This window comes from Sus scrofa, chromosome 12, assembly GCF_054392235.1.
Source record: "Sus scrofa isolate SSC_HxYL_T2T_F1_AM1 chromosome 12, Sscrofa_HxYL_maternal_Yorkshire_Landrace_v2.0, whole genome shotgun sequence".
Lineage (NCBI taxonomy): Eukaryota > Metazoa > Chordata > Mammalia > Artiodactyla > Suidae > Sus > Sus scrofa.
Genome location: NC_139394.1, coordinates 98,281 through 116,348, shown reverse-complemented (window position 1 = coordinate 116,348; position 18,068 = coordinate 98,281). Strand labels below are relative to the sequence as shown.

Here is an 18,068-nt window from a genome sequence, read left to right as displayed (position 1 = left end):
ACGTGAATGAAGGCTGGTGGTCCTTGGATTCATGCTGGTTCCCAGGGCTTAAGAGTGCTGATTTGTTCAGAGCCTGCTTGCATGTCTAATTAAGTGGGGTCACTGATTTCAGTTTGTGTGGTGATGTCATGGGGGGGTGTCTTGCCAGAATGTGAGATAGTCATACCCCAACCTGTAGTGTGTTTCACTGCTCCAAAGGGAGACCAGCAAGGACATCCTGCTGGCAGGTGCCCCCAGCCAGAGGAGACCAGGCTTCTGCTGAGGGAGGCAGAGGAAGGTCTGGGAGATGCTGTTCGAGCACGTGTCCGCCAGAGGGCGCCAGAGCAGAGCACTATGTACCTGCTTGTTTGTATCTCCGGGCTCAGAAGGAATTGGAGTTTCGCTCATGGATCTTCAAGGGTGATTCCTGGAGCCTGGCACTTGTGTTCTTGGTACTTCTCACCCTGTGCTCAATTGGCCTCAACTCATTGAGGGGACAGAGTTCTGCCACCGCAAGTCTAATTGAATTCCAGGCTGGTGAGGTGACCACAACATGAGAGAAATGGACAGGCTGCCTGGGGTCTGGGTGTCCTTTGCTTGTTTGGAGGCAATTTTGGACCCAGAAACACCTGGCTTGAATGTTAGACATGCAGCCCTTTAGAATAATCCCGGTGGGGAGTTTGGCTTCTGGTCATGAATGCAGGGTGCACCTGTGGTGGTCTTCTGGGGGTGGGCTGTACCCATGGCTGGGTTTTTCTCTCCAGAGAGTTGCACAACCTCCATCTTCTCTCTGCACCTGCCTGAGTTGCTTCAGCCTCTGCAGGACACACATTTGAAGGCAGCTGTCTAAATCCATGAAGGTGAATCACAGCTGGGTTTTTAGGATTCCAAGCAGAATCCCAGGGAGGAAGGCTGCCAATTGAAAGCCTGCTGCCCTGACATAAATAGCAGGGTTGCTGATTTCAGGGAGTGAGGTAAAGTCAGGTGGGTTGAGTGGCCTGGCCAACTGTGAGTGAGCCATGCCCCTGTATATCAGGCATTTGAATGTGCTGAGTGGGAGTGGAGTCAGAACCCTCACTTGCAAGTGCTCCAGACAAGTGCAGAGCAGGGTTCTGCCTTGGGAGTTAGAGGAAGGGCCGAGATTTGCTGTTAGGGCCCCTGCCCACCAGATGGTGCCAGAGAGACCGCAGAGTTTCCACCCCACCCAACCCCCACCCCTCCACAGCTCCACGGCTGCATCAACTGGCTCAGATTCAGGGTGGAGAGTGATTGGTGGAGGCCCAATATGTTCACAGATCTTTCCCTTTAAGTGCATGTTTCAATGGACCCTGTGGCCCAATGTGCCTCAACTCAGAGAAGGAGTAAGGTTCAGCCACCCCATCTCAGGTTCAGTCTCTGGACAATCGCGAGGCCCAACGCCTAGTTTGTCAGGCTCCCTAGGGCCTGAGGGCCCTTTGCGTGTTTGAAGTACAACACTGAACCTAGAAATCCCTGGCTTCAATCTTGTGTCATGAAGTGGTTTGGAATCAGGATGCTGTGAAATTTGGTTTCTGGAAACCTGGGCCTTTTGTTATGAATGCAGCATATCAATGCGTTTGTATAATGGGGTGGGGGGGGGCAGGTCTCAGCCTCTCCCTGTGCCCTTTCACTCTGGAGATCTCATCCTCCTTCTTCCCACTTCACCTGAGCCACCTACTCCTCTTGGGGGGACCCTTGTGCCAAGGAACCTATCTTAATCCAGATCAAGTGAATAAAGCCTGGGATTCTGGATCTCAAGGTGGGTGCAGGGCTGAGGGGTGTTGATTGAGGCCAGCCAGCTCTGTTGACTTACCAAGTGGGGTGTCTGATTTAGGGAGTGGGATGGTCTCAGTTGGGGTGAGTGCCCTGGCTGACTTTGAGATAGTCTTGCCCCTGTGCATCATGCATTTCAGTGCACTGAAAGGGAGAGGAGTCAGGAAATCAGACTGGCAAGATACCCAGGCCAAACTGGTGTTCTGCTGTGGGAGGCAGAGGAAGGGCTGGGGGTGGATCTTGGAGCAGATTATCACCAGGTGGGGGCAGAGCACCAGCAGAGCCTCTCCCCCTGAGCTCCCAGACTTCACCTCCAGGCTCAGAGATGGGTCCTTGCCACCCCAAGGAGGTGCCCAGAGCCTTCCATTTTGGTGCACTGTGCCCCTGCCCTCTGGCCATCACATCTGTGGCTCAGTTCCTTCCTGGTCAACTGTCCCAACTGATGGAGACTTTGACAGACTGGCCTGCGTTCTGAGGGCCCTCTGACTGTCTGGAGGCAGATCTCTGGGTCCACAGGTACCTGGTTTGAGGCTTGGGTGTGCATTTTTCTAGAATCACGATGGAGTGCAGCTTGACTTCTGGAAAGATGGGCTTCTGGCTGTGAATATTACCAGAGTTTCAACATGGTGGTTATTTTGGGATGTACGGTGCTGGTCCCTGGGCCGTTTCTCTCCAGAGATCTCCTCCATAACCCCCTGCTTCCCTCCCGTGTTAGACTCTACTGAACCGAGTGACAAGGAACCCACCCAAATCCAGGTGATGTGGAAAAGGTTGGGTGATCTTGATTTCAAGCAGGGTCCAGGGTTGATAGTTGCTGACTGATTCGAAGACTGCTCACTTGATTTCAATAGGGGTGGGGGGGGCTGATTTCAAGGAGTGGGGTTGTGTCACGCCTGTGGGTAATTGCCCTGATGCCCTCGAGACAGTCATAACCTACTTGTCATGTGTTTCAGTAGGCAGAGAGTGAGAGGAATAAAAAGTCTTGCTGGAAGGTGTGCCAGGCCAGAGCAGAGTTCTGCTGAGGGAGGCAGAGGAAAGGCTGGGAATTGCTATTAGAGCACATGTCCACCAGATGGTGACAGAGAACCAGCACAAACTCCCCCTCCCCTTGCCTGAGCCTCTGCAGCTCCCTGGCTGCAACTCAAGACTCAAATATACGTTGGAGATAGGTTGGTGGAAGCCCAGTGTGGTGCCCAGAGCTGGGGCCTGGTTATAGGGCATTTCCAAGTCTCTGGGCAATGTCCCTCCTCTCAGAAGAGGGGATGGAGTAATGCCATCACATCTCAGGTAAATTCCCTCACCGTCCAGTGCCTAGAGAGTTTGACAGGCTGTCTTAAATTTGAGTCCCCTTTGCTTGATGGAAGGCCCACCTCTGGACCCAGAATTCCCTGGCATGAATTTTGGCTATCCAGTTTGCTCATGTCAGGCTGGTCCACAGAGTTGAGCTTCTAGAAAGCTGGCCTTCTGGTTGTGAGTGTACTGTGTCAACCCAGTGCTTTTAGGGGGCAGGCTGCACTCATGCCTATGCTCTTTCTCTCTCCAGGTCTCCTCAAACTTCTTCCCTCACACCCGAGTCTCTTCCTCCCTAGGAGTCTCCTGGTGCATGGAACTGACCTGAAACTGGGTAATGTATATAAATCTGGGTCATCCCTGGCTTCACGCTGGATCCAAGGGCTGAAGGGTGCTGGTTGATGTGGAGCCTGCTCTCATGACTTACAAAATGGAGTGGATTTCAGGGTGTGGGGTGGTGCTGTGTTGGGTGAGGGTCTTGGCTGACTGTGACAGTGCACCCGACAGGGAGAGGAGGAAGAATATCATGCTGGCAATTGCCCCAGGCCAGGGCACACCAGAATTTAGCTGCGGGACACAGAGGAAGGTCTGAGAGTTGCTTTTAGAGGACATGTCCTCCAGAGGGCGACAGAGCACCAGCAGAGCCCGCTGCATCTCTCTGCATCTCTCCAGGCTCAGATTGGATTGGAAAGGGACCCATGGAATCCCAAGGAGGGGCCCAGAGCCTGGGGTTTGTTTTCGTGGTGCCCTGACACTGCGGCCCAAGGGGACTCCATTCAGTGAGGGGATGGAATTTTGCCATCACGTATCTGATTCCATTCCTGCCAGTCAGGCAGCCAGAGTATGAGTGAGTGTGACTGGCTCTCCGGGGTCTAAGAGTCCTTTTCTTGTTTGGAGGCTGGACCCAGAGAAACCTGGCTTGAATCCTGGACATGCCGTTTTCAAATCAGCCTGGCAGGGTGTTTGAAGTCTAGAAACCTGAGCTTCAGGGTGTTAAGGTCGTATGTCTTACGTGTTCAGGGTGTGAGCTGTGCTTATGGTGTGGTTCTGTCTCTCCAGGGTTCCCCAAAGCCTCTGCCTGCCTTCTGCAGCTGAGCTGCTTCAGCCTCTGTGGGACACCCATTTGAAGGAACCTGTCCAAATCCATGTAAGGTGAGTCACGGCTGGGTTGTTTAGGAGTCCAAGCTGAGTGTCGGGGAGGAAGGCTGCTGATGAAAGGCTTGCTGTCCTCACTTCAATAGGAGGGTTGCTTCTTTCAGGGAGTTGGATAAAGTTGGGTGTGGTGACTGGCCTGGCTGGCTGAGATTGGCACTCCATCATATGTAGTGCATCTGAGGGAGTCTAGAGGGATATGGGTATGAAAATCACATTAGCAAGAACCCCAGGCCAGGGCAGAGCAGGGTTCCTCTGTGGGATGTAGGGGAAGGGCTGGGATGTGCTGTGAATGCCCTTGCCCACCAGATGGCGCCCTAGCAGAACCTCTTCTGCATCTCCATGACTACACTTTCAAACTCAAATTTATGGTTGGAGGTGTGTTAGTGGAAGCCAAAGAAGGGCCCAGATCTGGGTCTGGGTTCCTGGGCACCTTCGTCTCTGGACAATGGGCCTCATCTCAGGAGATGGGACATAGTTCTGCCATCTCCTCTCCAGTTCAAGTCCTACATGGCCTGGTGCCCCGATGGCTAGGACATATGACAAGCTGTCTGGGGTCTGAGTCCCCTGCTTGGTTGCATGCACAAATCTGGACCCAGAATTACTGGGCTGGAATGATGGCTGTACAATTTGTCAGAACCTGGCTGGCCCACGTGGAGTTGGGCCTCTAGAAAGGCGGCATTCTAGTTGCGAATGTACTTTGTCAACCTGGTGCTTTTTAGAAGGCAGGCTGTGCTTTTTCTCTCTAGAGATCTTGTATTTTTTCCCTCCCAGCTGAGACTTCCTCCTCTGCCAGACACCTGTTCCAAGGAAGCTCCTGCAACTAGGTAAGATGAATCAAGCCTGGGTGGTCCTTGGTTTCTATCTGGGTCCCAGGGCTGAAGGGTGCCGATTGATTCAGAGCCGGCTGAAGTGACTTACAGAGCTGGGCCTTTGATTTCAGGGTGTGGGCTTGTGTCGTGAAGGTTGAGTATCCAGGGTGACAGTGAAGAATCCATACTCCCACCCAAGAGTGGATTTCAGTGCTGAGAGGAAGAGGAGGAAGACATCTTGCTGGCTTGTGCCCCAGGTCTGTGCAGACCAGAGTTTTGCTGTGGGAGGCAGAGGAAGGGCTGAGAGTTGTTATTAGAGCACATGTCCACCAGAGGGCACCAGAGCCCCCCATCGCCTCTCTGCAGCTCCCTGTTTGTATCTCCAGGCTCAGAAGGGGTTGGAAGAGGGACGCATGGAACCTCAGGGAGGGGCCCAGAGCCAGGTGTTGGTTTGCATGGTGCCTCTGACACTGTGGCCCCATTTGCCTCAATGCAGGGAGGGGACAGATTTCTGCCATTAAATATCTAATTCAGTTCCTATCTGGCCGGGTGGCCCCAAGTTTAGGGAGTTTGATAGGCTATCGGTCTGTGTGTCCTTTACTTGTTTGGAAGCAGAACTCTGGACCCAGAAACACCTGGCTTCAATGGTGGATGTTCAGTTTTCTAGAATCAGCCTGGTGGGGAATTCGGCTTCTGGAAAGCTGGGCTTCAGTGATGAATGGGGTGTGTCTGTGCTGTTGTATTTCAAGGGTGGGGTGGGCTATGCACATGGCTGAGCTCTTTTTCTCCAGAGATGCCCACAACCCTCATATTTCCACTGCCCTGAGCCACTTCCACCTCTGCCTGACACCCGTTTGAAGGAAGCTCTCTCCATCCATGTAAGGTGAATCACAGCTGGGTTGTTTAGTGTTCCAAGGTGAGTCCTGGATAGGTAGGCTGCTCATTCAAAACCCGCTGGCCTGACTTAAATAGGAGGTTGCTGATTTTAGGGAGTGGATAAATGTGGGCGGGGTGAGGGGCCTGGCTGACGGTGAGACAGTCCCTCCCCACCCGTCATGCGTCTGAGTGTGCTGAGAGGGAGAGCAGTAAGGAAGCCACCTGACAGCTGCCCCAGGCCCGGGCAGAGCAGGGTTCCTCTGTGGGAGGCAGAGGAAGGGCTGAGACTTGCTGTGAGGGCCTCTGTCCACCAGCCTGAGCAGAGCAACAGCAGAGCTTCCCCGACCCCCACCTACTCTCACCACCGTGGCCACATCACCAGGCTCAGATTCAGAGAGCAAAGGGCTTGGGGGAGGCCCAAGGAGGTACTTGGGTACTTGGTGCCTCCTGTGCTGTGGCCCAGTGTGCCTCGACTCAGAGGGGGATTAAGGTTCTGCCCCCACATTTCAGGTTCAATCTGTGCATGATCAGGTGGCCCAATGGCAGGAGGTTTGACAGGCAGCCTTGGGCCTGAGTGCCCTTTGCTAGTTTGAAGAACATCACTGGACCCAGAAACCCCTGCCTTAAATCCTGAATGTACAATGCTGTAAACCAGCCTGGGGTGATATTTGGCTTCTGGAAAGCTGGCTTTTGGTCATGAATGCAGCGCATCCAGGAGGTGGTGTTGCAGTGGGCGGGTCTCAGCCTCTCCCTGTGCCTTTCTCTCTCTCTCTCTCGAGATCTCCACCTCCTCCTTCTTCCTGCTCCACCTGAGCCTCTTCCTCCTCTGCCGGGGAGCCTATGCCAAGGAACCTACCTCCATCCAGGGAACATGAATGATGCCTGGGAGGGCCTGGGTCTCAAGCTGGGTTCAGGGCCGATGGGTGCTCTTTGATGGCCAGCTGCTTCTGTTAACTTATCCAGTGAGGTGTCTGATTTCAGGGAGTGGGGTGGTCTCAGTTGGGGTGAGGGCCCTGGGTGACTTTGAGATAGTCCCACCCCACCCATCATGCCTTTCAGTGCACTGTGAGGGAGAAAACTTAGGAAATCAGGCTGGCAAGAGGCCTAGGCCAGTGTAGCCAGGGTTTTGATCTGGGAGGCCAAGGAAGGGCTGAGAGTTGCTGTTAGAGAAGATGGCCACCAGATGGCACCAGAGCACCAGAGTGCCCCCCTCTTGCCCCTGGAGCTATGCGCCTTCACCTTCAAGACTTGAGATGGGTCCTTGGTCCAGTGGGCCAATGGCTAGAGAGTTCGACAGGCTAACTTGGTCAGAGTCCCCTTGATGGTTTGGAGGCACAACCCTGGACCTAGAAATACCTGGCCTGGATTTTAGCCCTAAAACTTGCTAGAGTCAGGCTGGTCCATGTAGAATTGTACCCCTAGAAAGGTGGCCTTCCGGTTGTGAATGCACTGTGTCAGTACAGGGGTTTCTCTAGAGAGAGATCTCCTCAAGCTTTTTCTTCCCTCCCACTTGATGCTCTCCCTCCTCGGCCAGACACCTGCTGCAGGGAAGCTACCTCAAGCCAGGTAACTTTTATAAAGGCTGGATGGTCCTTGGGTCCCAGAGTTCAGTGGTGCTGATTGATTAGGGGCCTGTTCACGTACGTTACAATGTGGGGTCACTGATTTCAGGGTGTGGCTTGAGTCCTGGCTGAGTCTAAGATTGTCATGCTCTAGCCCGTCGTGTGTTGCTGTATGCCGAGATGGAGGGCAGCAAGGAAGCCACCACGGACACTGCCCCAGGCCACTGCAGCGCAGCCGTTTGCTGTTGGAGGCTGAGTCAGTGTCCGAGTTGCTGTTGGAGCACATTCTGGTCAAAGAGCCCTAGGAACCCAAGGGGCCTCCTCTCCTTCAGGCTGAAATACCTGGCTGCTGCTGGGGTGGGGGGACCCCATGGCAGTGCTCAGTGCTGAGCTGTGGCTACTGGGCACCTCTTCTCATCTGGCCATTTTTTTTTCACCTCATCGTGTCCACATAAACCTGTGATCACATCTTTATTTCAAATTCAGCATGCTTCTCTGGGAAAATGGCCAGAAACTTGGCAGACTCTCTGGGCTCCGTGTGAGGGGACAGGCACATCCCTGGCTTGAATCCCGAATGGGCAGTTTTCTGAAACCAGGCTGACATCCCCTCCTCTCCTGCTGTGTTGTTCAGTTCTCTGAGAGGAAGAGGACGATGACACTGGTCCATGCCCAAGACCAGCGCTTAAAACGACAAGCCCAATGTTTAACACGGTTGTTTCTGGGCCCAAAGGTCTGCCTCTGGAGAAACAGGGCAAGCTGGCCCATGGAACATGTCACACTCTTGCAACCGGGGCACCTGATCAGGCTGGATGTGCCCATCAGATGCTGAAGGCACAGCTGCGTCCCTGCCCTGAGGTGAGTCCATTTGGCCAGAGCAGGAGCGGTGCCCTGTCTCCAACCCAAATCCATAAGCATGTTCTGAGTGTTCCAACTCTTTCTTCAACTCCATCCCTGAGCCCGGAGTCTCAGCCAGGCGTCTGCCAGGGGCTCTGCCTGGGCTGGGGTTCAGCCTGGTGACCTTCAGTCTAACACCACCTCTCAGCCCTTCCTCCTGTTTCTCAGGAGCCCTAGAAGCTACCCTGGCCTGGGGCCCGGGAAGCTCCATTTTGTTTCTCCTCAGCTGGGGAGCTGAACGAATGCCCTCGACACTGGGGTCTTTCTCTCTCAGTCCCCCAGAGCCCTCACCCCAACTTACCCCGCCTCAGTACATAAAAACCTCTGCATCTCCACCATGGGGTACCGAGAGCCTTTAACTCAGTCCCAGCTGCCTTCCCGCCCAGGCCCTTCCCTTAGTTCTGCTCCTTAAAACCACGATTGCAGACAGGACATAGAGGTTCAGGTGGAAGGGGAACAAAGACATTTGGGGAGAACTCCTGAAAGATAAAGCCCAGGGAATCCTGTCTGGCCCCCCAAATAGCACCACTTTTACAAGCTCCATTCACAACCACTGGCCCCTTTGGACACGTGATGACTTTACAGAGGCTGCAGGCTTGGTAGTTTCAAGGCCAAGATTCAAGACAGATATTGTGGGTCCAGTGTCCTTGCCCCTTGAGAAACAAAGAGCAAACCAACCCCAGAGAACACGTCCACCTCTCTGGCCCCTGGGCAACCAGAGCCGGATGGAACCACCCATCAGAGGCAGAAGACACACATCTTTCTGCCCCCTGAGGTCAGTTGATTTGTGCCAGAGAGTCAGTGGTGCGCTGTGAGCCATCTTAACACATCCTAGGGCTCCCACTAACCCGTCTTTGCACCAGCATCCAGGGGGCTTCAGATGGGCTTTGTCTGTGCTCTGGCCCCTCCCGGAGGCCGTCTCCTCTAACAAACACTGACTCTCAGCCTTTCCTCCGGTTTCCCTCAGCGGCCCCCCAGGGCTCTCCTGGCCTTGGGCAGCTGCAGGCTTGAAGGAATTCCTCCTCACCTTCTAAGCCAAGTGAAGTGCCCAGAGAGAGGGGCAATTCTCTCAAAGACTCCCAGCACACACCCCAACCGACCCCAACGTAAGGCCTTAAACCCTCTGTTTTCTCCACCCACATGTGCCATGAGAGCATCCTTTCAATCGATTACCCTACTTTAACTCCCGAGAACCACCTTTAAGTCTGCTCCCTGAACAGGGGTTGGGGACAGGAAAACAAGGCCCCAAGGGAAAGAGAGGAGGGAGTTAGGGGAGGTGTCTTGAAGCACAAATCCTAGCGAATTGCACAGTTGCCCAATCAAAGCAGCACCACTTTCACGTGCTCCATTCACGACCACCAGCCCCTTTTGACAACCACATGGAGTGGGAGGCTTGGCAACTGCAAGGCCAAGATTCAAGACAGACATTTGGGGTCCAAAGAGTACTCTTACCCCAGAGAACCCGTCACACTCTCTGGCCCTGGGCCACCCAGGCAGGCCAGAAATGCCCATCGGGTGCTGAAGGCACAGCTCTGTCCCTCCCTGAGGTGAGGTGACTTGGGACAGAGTGTTAGAGGCACCCTGTAAGCAGCCCCAGGTCTGTGAGCAGGTACTGAGTGTTCCGACACTCCTGCAACTCCACCCCCGAGTCTGGGTGTGCTGCCAGGCAGGTACACGTGGTCTCTGCCAGTGCTGTGGTGCGGCCTGCTGACCCTCTGCTCTGACTCCATCTCTCAGCGCTTCCTCCTGGTTCCCTCAGCAGCCCCTGAAGGCACACGCTCCTTGGGCCCTGGCATCTTGATTTCATTGCTCCTCAGCCACCCAACGCAATGAAGTACCCTGGACACTGGGGTAATTCTCACAGCCCAGAGCACTCACCCCATCCTAACGGACCCCAATACATTCAAACCCTCTGCCTCCCCACCCGCTGTGTCTTGAGAGCTTTAAATCAATCCGCTTTCATTCACAAGACCTGTATTAAAGTTAGCTCCTTATGATACAGAGGTAGAGGCCCCCCCCCCCAAAAAAAAGGCTCAGGGAAGAAGTTTGGGGAAACATCTTGAGGAAAAAATCCAGTGCTTCTAACAGCCTCCCACCAAAATTATCACAACCGTTCTGAGCTCCATTCACGACCACCAGCCTCCTTTTACACACGGCAACTTCACGGAGGCCAGCGGCTTGAAAATTTCCAAGTTCAGGACTCAAGACAGCTCTTTGTGCGTCCAGAATCCTGCCTCTGAAAAAGCAAAGGGTGTTTTTCCCTCTAACGACACCTCTCAGCTCTCGCTTCTGTATCCCTCAGCAGCGCAACGGGACAAGCTGGCCTCGGACCCTGGCAGCTTGATTTCCTTCCTCCTCGCCCTTTTAGCGCAATGAGGGGCCCGGCAGACGGGGGCACTTCTGTCTCCGTCTCCTGGAGCCCTCACCTCAGCCTGCTCCACGCCCATCCATGACATTTCTCTGCCTCCCCCCCACGAGAGCCTGGCTTGTTTCCACCACTCTCCCTTACTTCCCGCCACCCGCATCCAGGTCTGCCCAGAACACGGGTTAGAAACAGGCAGAAAGCTCAGATGGAAGCGCGGTTAGAAATGCAGGCGGAACTCTTGAGGGACGAAGTACACAGATCGGCACAGCTGCCCCCCAAAACCGCCCCCTTCACATGCGCCATTCACAAACTTCCACTGAATTTTTTTTTAACATAACTTCACTGAAGCTGGAGGCTTGAAAACGACAAGCCCAGGATTCAGACAGGTATTTCACATCCAGAGCCCTGCCTTTTGAGAAAGAAAAACCAGTCTGACGCCAGAGAACTTGTCGAACACTCTGGCCCCCAGGCTGCCTGACTGGGTTTGACATGCCCATCAGATGCTGAAGGCACAGGCCTGTCCCCTCCCTGAAGTTAGGCAATTTAGGCCAGTGCACCCTGTAACCAACCCCAACATGCTGGGCACCTCTCGGGGGTCCTACCAACCCATCTCCAACCTCAGCTCTGAGCCTGGAGGTGCAGCCAAGGAAGAGCAGGGGGACCTGCCCATGCCCTGGTGCTGTCTGGTGGCCCTCAGCTCTAACATCGACTCTCAGCCCTTCCGCCTGTTTCCCTCAGCAGCACCCACCACCCACCAGGGGGTGGGGCTGCACTGGCCTTGGACCCCTGCCAGCTGGATTTCATTCCTCCTCACACGCTGAGTGCAACGAAAGGCCCTACAGACTGGAGTGTCTCTCTCAAAGTCCCCCAGAGCACTCAGGCCAGCCGACCCCACCCCGGTCCCTTAAAACCCTCTGCCTCCCCACCCACTTGGGTCTTGAGAGTCTTCACAGAATGAGTCATCCTGCCTTAATTCTTGAGAACTGCCTTCAGGTCTGCTCCCTGTAACTGGAGTCAGAGAGAAAAAAGAGACTCGGATGGGCAAGAAGGATGTTTGGCGAGGACTTTGAGAGAAAAAGCACAGAGATTAGCGTGGCAGCCCAGCAAAACCCACCCCCTTTCCATGCTCTGTTCACAACGACCAGCCAGCTTTTTTTACATGACACCTTCACGGAAGCTGGAGGCGTAAAGATTCCCAGTCCAGGACTCAGGACAGATACGTGTGGTCCAGGGTTCTGCCCCTTGAGAAACAAGGGCAACCCGACCTCAGAGAACCTGTCAGACTCTCCGCCCCTGAGGGCAGCTGAACTACACTGGAAATACCCACCAGAGGATGGGGGCACATGTATTTCCCCTTCCTGAGGTGAGGCAATTTCGGACAGAGTGTCAGAACCACCCTGGAATTAACCCAACTCTCTGGGCATGTCCTGGGGTACTTACCAACCCGAATTCAAGCCCACCTCTGAGCCTAGAGGTGTGGACAGGGAGCTGCAGATGGGCTCTGCCTGTGCTCTGGCGCCATCTGGTGGCAGGCCCCTCTAATGACCACTCTTCATGCTTCCTGTTTCCCTCAGCAGCCCCCAAGAGGGCACTGGCCTTAGGCACCTGCCAGCTTGATGTCTTCCTCCTCACATTTAAGTGCCACGACTTGCTCTGCAGACTGGGGGTGTTTCTCCAAGTCTCCCAGAGCGCTCACCCCAATGGAACCCACTGCAGTACCTCAAAGCCCTCTGCCTCCCCAACCACCGGGTCTTGAGCACTTTAAGTCAATCAGCTTTCCTTCAAGAAACCTGCCTTAGAATCTGCTCCCTGACAGACGTTAGAGGCCAGAAAAAGAAAAAAAAGGCTCAGGGGGAATAGAGGAAGGAAGTTTGGGGAAATGTCTTGAGGGGAAAAGCACAGCGATTCAAACTGCCAGCCACCAATATTGTCACATCATTTACAAGCTCCATTCAGCACCACCAGCCCCTGTTTCCACATGACAACTTTACAGAAGCCAGTGGCTTGAAAATGATCATTCCAGGATGCAAGACAGAGATTGGTGGGTCCAGAGTCCTGCCTCTTGAAAAACAAAGGCTGGTCTGACCCCAGGGACCTTGGAAAGCTCTCTGGCCCCTGGGCTATCTGACCAGGTTGGGATAACCAATCTGATGCTGAAGGCACACTTATTTTTCCTTCATGAGTTTCGCCAGTTGGGCCAGAACATCAGAGGTGCCCTGAAATCAGCCCCACACTCTGGGCAACCAACTTTCACCCCATCTCTGAGCCTGGAGATGCAGCCAGGGAGGTGCAGGTGGGCTCTGCCTGTGCTCTGGTGCCACCTGGCGGCCATCTGCTCTAACACCAACTCTCTGCCCTTCTAGCTCAGCCCCCCTGGGGCTGCCCTGGCCTTGGATACCCCCCAGCTGGATTTGTTTCCAGATCTGCTTCTCAACCCAAGGAGATGCCCCAACAGACAGGGTCATGACTTTTTCGAAGTCTCCCAGTGCACACCCCACCCTAGACCACCCACTACCTGAAATCTGTCAGAGGCCCCACATTGTCAATCCTGTGAAGAGCATTTAAAAGAATCAGCACCCTTTAGGCCCGTGAACTATACTTAAATCAGTAAACCTCCGCCCCCACACATGTTACATGTTTTCAGATGGGTCCCACTAACAGGGTTCCGGTAGAGGAGGAAGAGGCTCAGAAGGGAAGGGAAGCAGGACACTTGGGGAGGACACCTGAGAGAAAAAACCCTCAGGGACCCCAAAGCCGACCACCAATCTATCATGAGGTTTCCATGCTCCGTTCATGAAAAGACCCCTTTTCTTTTTCTTTTCCTTTCTTTTTTTCCCCTTTTAGAGCTGCAGGGTCATATGGAAGTTCCCAGGCAGGGGGTCAGAATGGAGCGATGGCTGCTGGCCTACACCACAGCTCAGAGCAATGCTGGATCCTTTAACCCACTGAGTGGGGCCAGGGATGGAACCTGCATCCTCATGGATGCTAGTTGGATTCATTTCTGCTGTGCCACAATGGGAACTCCGAACAGACCCCTTTTCCAAATGACAACCCACACAACTCAGAGGTTAGCAAACTGCAAGCCCAAGGTTCAAGACAGATGTTTCTAGGTCCAGAGTCCTGCCCAGCATTGAAAACAAAGGACAGTCTGACCCCAGGAATGTGTCAAACCCTCTGGCACTTGGGCCACCCAAGGAGACTAGAGAGGCTCATCAGACTTGAAGGAATAGGTGTGTCCTGTGCCTGAGGTGAGGCAGTTGGTGGGGGGTTGGGGGAGTCAGAGTTGCTTGTAAATGAGTTCACAACTCTGGGCAAATCCAGGTAGTTCCATCAACCCATCTTCAACCCAGGATCTGAGCCTGGAGGTGTGTCCAGGGAGGGGCATGTGGGATCTACACCTTCTTACACGATGAAGTGAACAAGCAAAGCCCTTTGAGAGGTGGGTGTTTCTCTCTCCAAGCAAAAAACTAAAATGACACACACTCCTCCCTATATCCCACACCAGACGCAGTAAAAGAGGTGAACCTAAGCCAAACAGGTAACCAGACTTAAATGAAACAGCATCCTGCTCTTCATTTCTGTGTCTTGGCTTGAGGTAAGAATTTTCATCAGGGGTGAAAGAGAGGAGGGGAGAGGCTCAGATGGAAGGAAAAGAAGAAAATTTTCAGAGCGCCTTCAAGAGACCAGGCACTGGGATGGATGCAAACTGCTACCAAGGACCCACTGCCTTTGCTCTGCCCATTCACGACAACCGCCAAGCTGCCCAGATGCCAAAAGCAGTGCAAACCAGATCTGGGAACTCTGTGGGGCCAGTATTCAGTCCAACACACTTTTTAGGCTCCGATATCTGCCTCTGCAGAATCTGAAGGCAATCAGAATTCTTTTATGGACGTTCCCAGGCCAAGGGTCCAATTGAAGTTGTAGCCACTGGCCTACACCAGAGCAACAACAGTGCAGGATCAGAGCCATGTCTGCAACCTACACTACAGCTCATGGCAAAGCTGGATCTCTAAACTGCTGAGGGAGGCCAGGGATTGAACTTCATCCTCATGGATGCTAGTCAGGTTCACTAACTGCTGAGCATGATGGGAATTCCCTGAAGGCAGTCAGAATTCTTTTTTTTTTTTTTTTGTCCTTTTTTTTTTTTTTAAGGGCTGCACCCATGGCATATGGAGGTTCCTAGGCTAGGGATCGAATCAGAGCTGTAGCCACTGGCCTACACCACAGCCACATCAATGCCAGGTCCAAGCCTCATCTGCAGCCTACACCATAGCTCATGGCAATGCGGGATCCTTAACCCACTAAGCAAGGCCAGGGATTGAACCCAAAACCTCGTGGTTCCTAGTCAGATTCATTTCCACTGCCCTATGACGGAACTCCCAGTCAGAATTCTTGACAGCATGTCTAGTCATCTGGACTTCAGGCTCCCTGAGCTGTCTGAAAGTGACCCAGAGATGACAAGGTCCTTCCTATCAGGTGAGTTAATTTAGACCCGAGAGTGAGAGGTGACCTGTAACCTAGCCCCCTCACAAGGCAGACCCCAGAGGGACCCAAACCACGGACTCAAACTGCACCTCTGGGCTAGGACATGCCAATGCCAAGCCGCTGGGTGCGTCAGGCTCCTCGTCCTCTAGTGGCCATCACGACTCCCGGCCAGTCTCATCCCATACCTCTGTCTCCTGACACCACCTGGTTCCGCGGGCACTGCCCTTAAGCGCCTGGGAGCCTGGTGCTGTCCTCCCGTCTCTCTCAGACTCTGAGGCCTGCGGAGGACAGTGTTTCCCCAAGTCCTCCACATGCCTCCCCGCTCCCTGTGTGTCAGCCCTCCTTTGAGTCCATCAGGGGAACACACTTCGAGTCAGGCATCCCGATTTACCCACCCCGCCCCGCTTCACCAGCCTTTACTCTGCGTCACCTGGATTCAGGTAAGATGTGCCCTCAGGGGTGCTCGAAAGGCAGGAGAGGCACAGATGGAGGAAGATCTAAGGAACAATGCAGCGCACCCCCAAGAGAGAGGGCTCCTGCATAAGGACAGCCCGCCCGCCACAAGGGTCAGCTTTTACACACACTCTTCACTGACGACCAGCAGCCCAGCTCTCCAGAGGCCAAGCCCTGGACCCTGGAAAACTGCAGGCCCCAAACCCCAGCCAGCCACCTGTGTGCTAACACTCCTGCTTCTGGAGAACCCCAAGGCCCTGTGGACCCCAGTGGCACATACAACGATGTGGGCTTTGGGTTAGCTGAGTCGACTGAACCTGACCATGACATTTGGAGGGCAGAACATGTTCCCTTTTACCGGGTGTGCCAGTTCAGACGGGAGAGTCACCTGAGGCCTGTATGTAACCTCCTTTCGAAGGACATCTCCTGGGGGATCCTCCCATCCCCATCTTGAAACACCCCCCCCCTTTTTTTTTTTTTTTTTTTGGTCTTTTTGCCTTTTCTAGGGCCACTTCCCATGGCATATGGAGGTTCCCAGGCCAGGGGTCTAATTGGAGCTGTAGCCACCGGCCTACACCAGAGCCACAGCCACAGCAATGCGGGATCTGAGCCGAGTCTGGCCTACACCACAGCTATGACAACGCTGGATCCTTAACCCACTAAGCAAGGCCAGGGATTGAACCCGCAACCTCATGGTTCCTAGTTGGATTCAATAACCACTGCGCCACAACAGGAACCCCGAAACCCATCTTTTAACCTGGAGGTGATACTACCAAGCCTCTGCTGGGCTTGAAATGTGTCATTTCTAATGACAACTCACAGCCCTGCCTCCAGCTTCCTGAACAGGAAAGAATGCCCTTGGCTTGTGCTCCAAATAGTGGATTTAATCCCTCCTCTCACTCTAAGAACAATCAAGCTCATTCTAGGCGCATTAATATTCTGTCGAAGTCAGCTATGGCACTCACTCCTCCTAATCCTTCCCCACTCGTCTAAGTCCTTGAGTCAAACTCATCCAAATCTGGTGACAGAATTTCCATGAGTCTTGTTCCCCACTCTTCATTTCTGGGTTTTGGCCAGAGGTTTGTTTTTCCCCTCCAGGGGGAATTAGAGGAGGGGAGAGGCTCTGAACGAAGGAAAAGAAGAAACTTTTCAGAGAATCCTTGAGAGACCCGTCTCTGGGATGAATGCAGCCTGTGGGCTGATCAAGGAAGCGTGGCTTTAGTGCATTCAATTCATGAGCCCCCGCCCAGCTGTCCTGAGGGCAAACCCTGCAGAAGCCTGATTGGGAGCACTGAAAGCATAGTCCTCAGTCTCCTGCCTTTCGGCTGAGATGTCAGCCTCTGCAGAAGCTGAGGGCCATCAGAGATCTTTCCAATCATCTGGAATTTAGGCTCCACCAGCTGTCTGAAAGTGACCCACAGATGATAAGAGCAGGACAAGTCCTTCCTATCAGGTGAGTTAATTTAGACCTGTAACCTAGCCCTCCTGGCAAGGCATGTCCCGTGGGGATCCACTTCACCCAATTCCGACCTCACCTCTGGGCTGGGATTCGCCAATGCCAAGCAGCTGCTGGGCCCTGTCAGTGTTCTGTCACCCTCTGGTGATGAATTGTTGAATAAAAATTCAGAGCCCTTCATCCTGTATCCTGACCAAAGCCACACTAGCACCACGCTCGCCTTGTTCACCTGAGGGCGCATCTCCCTCCTACCCTCCTTCTAAGTACAACCGTGTGCTTTACAGGGGCCAGAGGTCTCTCTCAAAGTCTCCTGTGACTCTCCCTCCTCCTCCCTGCCCATCACCACTACCCCATGTCGTCCGGCTGATCCCACTTCAGTTCAGCTCACCACCTGTAAATACATCTGGCTTCCTGAATACACGCAACCTATTCCTTGCCATTGTTCATTTTCGTGGATGACTTTTAGCAAGCCATGGCTCAGTTAGAAAAAAAATAGGAACCACATGGAGGAATTTGAGACTTAGACCCAGGAAAGAGCACATCCTGCACAGCCAAAAATGCCGCTTCTACACCTCTCCATTCATGTCCTCAAGCACTGCTTTCCAGGTGCCACCCCCAACCAAAGCCCCATTCTCCAAATCAGACATGCCCAAGGCTCAAACCAAGTACCTGTGGATTCAGGGTTATACTGTTGGAGAAACCAAAGGCTATTGGCCCAACCACACCTGCTCCCCAGATAGACAGTCAAATCATTGGCACTTAGGGCTCCGTGACCCCTATGGAAATGACCACCTGGTCATGATGGAAGAACTACGCAGCCACCCCCAGGGGATGTGTTTGGGACCTGAGAGTCAGAAGCAGCTGTAACTCAACTTTCCTCACTGGGAGGTCCCTGGGGTGCCACCAGCACCACCTACAACCCCATCTCTAACCCTGGAAGGGCCAACACTAAG

The 18,068-nt window shown here is 53.7% G+C and overlaps 1 protein-coding gene and 1 long non-coding RNA gene across 17 annotated transcripts in view; one reads left to right on the top strand and one right to left on the bottom strand.

Moving 5' to 3' along the window:
- LOC110255247 (uncharacterized) overlaps positions 1-18,068 on the top strand; it is an 80,737-nt gene that overhangs the window by 50,942 nt on the left and 11,727 nt on the right. For 3 of the 13 annotated variants that reach the window (XR_014820377.1, XR_014820376.1, XR_014820375.1), the window contains exons 2-5: positions 3,314-3,394; positions 4,120-4,212; positions 4,987-5,039; positions 5,156-5,281. Coding sequence is in view for 1 of the 13 variants with exons in the window: in XM_084983034.1 (XP_084839160.1) it covers positions 8,285-8,317 (33 nt within the window). In the remaining 12 variants the exon portion in view is untranslated. Of the gene's footprint in view, positions 1-2,322; positions 2,527-3,313; positions 3,395-4,119; positions 4,213-4,986; positions 5,040-5,155; positions 5,565-5,817; positions 5,941-7,379; positions 7,467-8,192; positions 12,511-14,226; positions 14,317-15,646; positions 17,296-17,399; positions 17,543-18,068 lie in introns of those variants that run through there. The other 10 variants (XR_014820368.1, XR_014820378.1, XR_014820373.1 and 7 more) reach the window with 9 other exon arrangements.
- LOC102167199 (uncharacterized) overlaps positions 1,264-18,068 on the bottom strand; it is a 53,821-nt gene continuing 37,016 nt past the window's right edge. For all 4 annotated transcript variants that reach the window (XR_014820381.1, XR_001299725.3, XR_014820380.1 and 1 more), the window contains 2 exons: positions 5,134-5,303; positions 1,264-4,401 (listed from right to left, as the gene is read on the bottom strand). This is a non-coding gene — a long non-coding RNA (uncharacterized LOC102167199). The remainder of the gene's footprint in view (positions 4,402-5,133; positions 5,304-18,068) is intronic.